Source organism: Culicoides brevitarsis, chromosome 2 (assembly GCF_036172545.1).
Source record: "Culicoides brevitarsis isolate CSIRO-B50_1 chromosome 2, AGI_CSIRO_Cbre_v1, whole genome shotgun sequence".
NCBI lineage: Eukaryota > Metazoa > Arthropoda > Insecta > Diptera > Ceratopogonidae > Culicoides > Culicoides brevitarsis.
This window is the reverse complement of record NC_087086.1, coordinates 38,678,845-38,683,585: the sequence shown is the minus strand read 5'-3', so window position 1 is coordinate 38,683,585 and position 4,741 is coordinate 38,678,845. Positions and strand designations below refer to the sequence as shown.

The following is a 4,741-nucleotide window of genomic DNA, read 5'->3' as shown; positions in this document are numbered from 1 at the left end:
GAAATGTGTGAAAGCATTTTTAATTCAGTCAAATTTTGTTTATTTTGAAATAATATTTTTTTTCTTCATTTTTTTTAATCAAACATTTAAATGTTCGACAGGTAATTTGGGTCAGTAAGTGCAGTGCGATAACTTGCAATCAACATTAATTAATCATAAAATTATTCTTTTAAGGAAGTCAAAAAATTAATGATAAATTACCAAATTACGTGAAATTTTGCATTTTTATCAAACGAGTTCAATAAAAAACAAAAAATTATGAATGAACTTTATTTTTTTATTTGGTAAAAAATTTCGATGAATTATTCAAAACCAGAAATCGAGCAAAGATGACGTCGTTAACGGGTGTTGGATGCTGCTTCGTGATGATTAGACTAATAAGGTAATCCTTCTTTTTGAGCCCATTCGGTCCAGCTTCCTTTGTAGTTGCGAGCACTTAAAAAAATTAGAGAAAAAATTTTAATTAATTAATTTTAAAAATATTCACTAATTATTAATTAATTAATTTAATCTAGATTTAAAAAATTAATTAAATTAAAAAATTATTTATTTATTTATTTTATTTATTTAAAAATTGAATTAAAAATTTTTAAAATAATTATTTTTGGAAAATATTTTTTGAAACAAAATTGAAAATTTCTAAATAATTGAAAAAATTAATTATAAAAAAAATAAAAATTTATTTAATTTAAATAAAAATTGATTTAAAAAAAGTTTATAAACTATAAATATTATTCATTAATTAAATTTAAAAGTTAAATTAATTAAATAATTTAAAAAATATTTTTAATTATTATTTAAAATATTTTTTAGCATTGATTAATTCTTTTAATTCAAAAAAATTAAATAAATTTTAAATTACTTTTTAATAATTAAAATATTTAATAATTTAAAATATTTATGAAAATTATAAATTAAAAAAAAAATAAATTGAAAATATAAAAAAAATAATTTAAGTTAACTTATAAACTCAATATATATTTTTTTATTTTTTAAAAAAATAATTTAAATTAAAAATAATTAATTTCATTAAATTTAATTAATTTAAAAATTTAATTATTTTTTTTTATATTTTTTCTTTTAAAATTTTTAAATTATTTTTTAATTAATTATCTTAAATATTTTTAAATAAAATTAAAAGTGAAAATTTTTTCATGCAAAATTTTTTTGTCAGAATAAAAATTACTTCTTGAAACCGAGAGCTTTTGCAGCATCAGCAGCTTTTTGAGCACGCCCTCCTTTAAGACAACTGAAAATTACTTCAGTATCTTCCGTGGGCTTATCACGACTATACTTTTGCTTAAACATATCCGCAGAAAGTTTAAATTCAGTTTCCACAGTTGCCACTAAAATTCATTAAAAAATTATTTTTTATACAAAAACTTTACATTTTTGACTGAAATTTCGTTATTCCTCATATGCTGACATGAAATTTTCACTTTTACTTTTTTTTTTAATTTTTTAAAAATTTTCCTCCAAAAAAAAATTTACTTTGTGTATCCCAATTGCTCTAAAATATCAATCGCCAATTGACTCCTTCGCCCACTCCTGCAACTGAGGATCAAATAATCGCCTTGTTCAGGCTTTGGTCTCCCATACAACTCTTTAAACTCACTCGGTGACGTGCTATTTGAAAATGCCGTCGCAACATCGCCCACTGAAGAGGAATAACGAAATTTCAGTCAAAATTCAATTTTTTCAAAGGGATTTCGAACTTACGAGGAATATTTATCGAAGTCGGAATAACTCCGGTTTGTTGAAGTTCAGAGGGTTCGCGAACATCGATCAAAAGTTTCTCAGGATGATTCGGAAGGTCTTTGACCTCTTCATAAGTTGCAATTGGATTTACTGCCATATTCGTTGAAAAGTACGAAATGAAAAGCGCACCTACGAGAGCAACGAAATTTATCATTTTTGTCTTTTTTAGTGACTTAAATCGATGATTTTCTAAATAATACTAAACAATTTTTTGCATTCTGTGTGCTGATGAGCAAATTTACATACAAACTGTTTCATCTAAACGGGTAAAAAACTGGTTTTGTCACTTCCTATGTCTGTGACTTTGAAATTTTTCGTATTTATTGAATAACACAAACCGGCGATTTTGTGTCTTTTATTTTTGTTTTCGACCTGATTTGATCTCAAAACAGAAAAAATCATATAAAAATGCGATTTTGTCGATGGTTTAATGATAAAATGACAACTTTTTAATTTTTTGCATATAAAAAAATATCGCATTCCTTTTAAAATTCGATCAAAACAAGACTTAGCGATGAGAGAAGAGCTCAAAATTAATTGCAAATCAGGTAACTCATGAAAAAATTGCAAAACAGCATGAGATTTCACGTGCCGGCAAATTTTTGGAACACGCAATATATTTTTTTTTATTGAATGACCTGCAATTTTTCCTTAATTTGAATTTTTTAATTATTTTTTTTTTAAATTTTGACTTAATAACAGACCTTTTACGAACTTTTTATATGATAAAAATGCTAATTTTATATTTTTGCCGGTTGTTTACGATTCGAGACTTAATTTAAGACTGACAAAAGTTCAAGAGATTGAACTGATAATCGGTCATTAGCTTCTTATCTCAACTATTAACTCTTATCAAGTCGCCTTATCTTTCACAATAAACTTTAATTTTCTCACAAATCTCGTTTAAAATACGATAAATTCTGAAAAAACTTTTTTTTAAAGGAAAACAATCCATTTACTTACCGCTGACTTTGTTTACGTTCGCAGTTGGACTGACAACTAATCTATTCCAATTTTGCGTCGTATGAACGTCGTTGCCCTGTAGTGCTAAAATTCCCGTAGAAATGCTTCCAATGTGACGAGACAACAAAATTCCACGATTTAGAATTGTTTTATGTAAGAGTTTTGTTGAGGCGATCATTTTTGATTTTTATCAAATTTTAGTTAAAAAAGTTTAGTTGAAGGTTTTTGATCGAAAACTTGAGTTTAAATAAGTTTTGAAAGACACAAAAGACTAAAAAATGTATTTTTCTAAATTTTGTTTTGATAATTGCCGGTTTGATGTTTTCGTTTCTATGAAGATGGAAATGACAAGTTTCATATAATTTTGTACCTTCCATGATTATATGAAAAAATGTTTTTTGAATTTTTTGACCGTTAAATTTTTGTTTGAACTGAACAAGGTTCTTGTACAATTTAAAAGTTAATTTTAATTTTTTCATAATTTAATTAATTTATTTTTGCATCACAGAATGTTAAGAATTTTCAAAGAAAATGTTTTTTTTTCAATTTTAGAAGTTTTTTTTTAAATTAAAATTTATTTTTAAATTTTTCAAAAATAATATAAAATTTTATTTTAAAATTTTTAATTTTCCGAAACATTGGTAGTGTGTTAAAAATTTTGAATTTTTGAATCAATTTAACCTAATTTAATTAATTTTATTTTTATTTTGCATTTCATTGATTTTTTTTTAATTATAGAAAATAATGAATTATTTTGGATATTTGGATGAAAACTTCTTACATGGGTAAGTAACAAAATTTATTTTTAAATTAAATTTTTAATTAATTTTTTTAAATTAATTTTTTTTAAAATTTTTTTAAATTAATTTTTTTTATTAATTTTTTTTAAATTAATTTTTTTAATTAATTTTTTTAAATTAATTTATTAATTTTTTTAAATTAATTTTTTTAATTAATTAATTTTAATTAAGAAAAAAATGAATTATTTTGGATATTTGGATGAAAATTAATTTTTTTATTTTTTTTTTTTAATTAATTTTTTTAATTATTTTTTTTAAATTAATTTTTTTAATTAATTTTTTTAAATTAATTTTTTTGAATTAATTTTTTTTGAATCTATTTTTTTCAATTTGTTAAGAGTTTCATATTATAAATAGAAAATTTTTACCTGAAAATGTTTTTGGCTGAAAAAACATCAGTTGAACCAATTTTTGCTCAAATTTCAGTTTTTGAAACTTTTAATTCTATTTTTGTTTAACTAAATATTATTTCCTATAATTTTTAAAGGAGCAAAATTCTGATTCAATTTTTCTGCTTTTTCTTATAAAAAACATTTCATTGATTTCATAAAAAACTTAAAGCTTTGATATAAAAACTCACCTTTAAGCTAATTCCTCATTTTTCTTCTAAAATCCATCAATTTTAAACCCTTTTCAAACCTAATCAACTAGACGTCTCCATTCATCATCCTTCCAAGTTCCTCTAAGCCTAAAGCCTCTTGTCAACAATTTGCTACTGACATTTCATAAGCCTGACGGAAATTCCCTTGCTTGACCTTCCGCATCAAAAATTCTCTCACAGTCAAAAAAAAAATACTCAATTAGCATATTTCTTATCGATTCATTGGCATCCGTGTTGACACCGCGAAAACGATCGATGATGTCAAATGTCAACATTTCACACGATCTGAATTGGTCAAACACAGCAAAAAAATATCGATAAAAAAATTTTGCTTTAACTCCTGTTGTCTTTTGCGTGATAAATGAGCTCTTCATATTTTTTTATTTTTTTTTTTTTTTTGCAAAATTTTTTAAAAGTTGAAATTTATCACTCGTTGAAAAAATGACAAACATGATGTTTAAAAATCAATTAACAACCCCATAATGTAACGTAGTTTATTGAAGGCGCCAAAAGTTTAATATATTTATAATAGGCCCCGAACAGCAACAAAAAAAAATTAAATATGTAAAAATTTTCTTTGTTTTTAAAAATCAATAAAGAAAAAAAAATAACAAAATTT

General features: G+C 23.0%; 1 protein-coding gene across 2 annotated transcripts; it reads right to left on the bottom strand.

The window, feature by feature from the left end:
• Positions 1 to 216: 216 nt before the first annotated feature.
• LOC134830563 (rhodanese domain-containing protein CG4456) lies at positions 217 to 3,042 on the bottom strand. Of its 2 annotated transcripts, none has more exons than XM_063844087.1 (4): positions 2,722 to 3,042; positions 1,720 to 1,887; positions 1,492 to 1,657; positions 217 to 435 (listed from the first exon to the last, which is right to left on the bottom strand). In XM_063844087.1, exons 1-4 carry the CDS (start codon positions 2,897 to 2,899, stop codon positions 375 to 377), a joined length of 573 nt encoding a protein of 190 aa, XP_063700157.1. In that variant the 5' UTR covers positions 2,900 to 3,042; the 3' UTR covers positions 217 to 374. The 2 variants fall into 2 exon arrangements, with proteins under 2 accessions (XP_063700157.1, XP_063700159.1); XM_063844089.1 differs by lacking the exon at positions 1,492 to 1,657 and adding an exon at positions 1,187 to 1,346 and having other exon boundaries at positions 234 to 435.
• Positions 3,043 to 4,741: the final 1,699 nt, after the last annotated feature.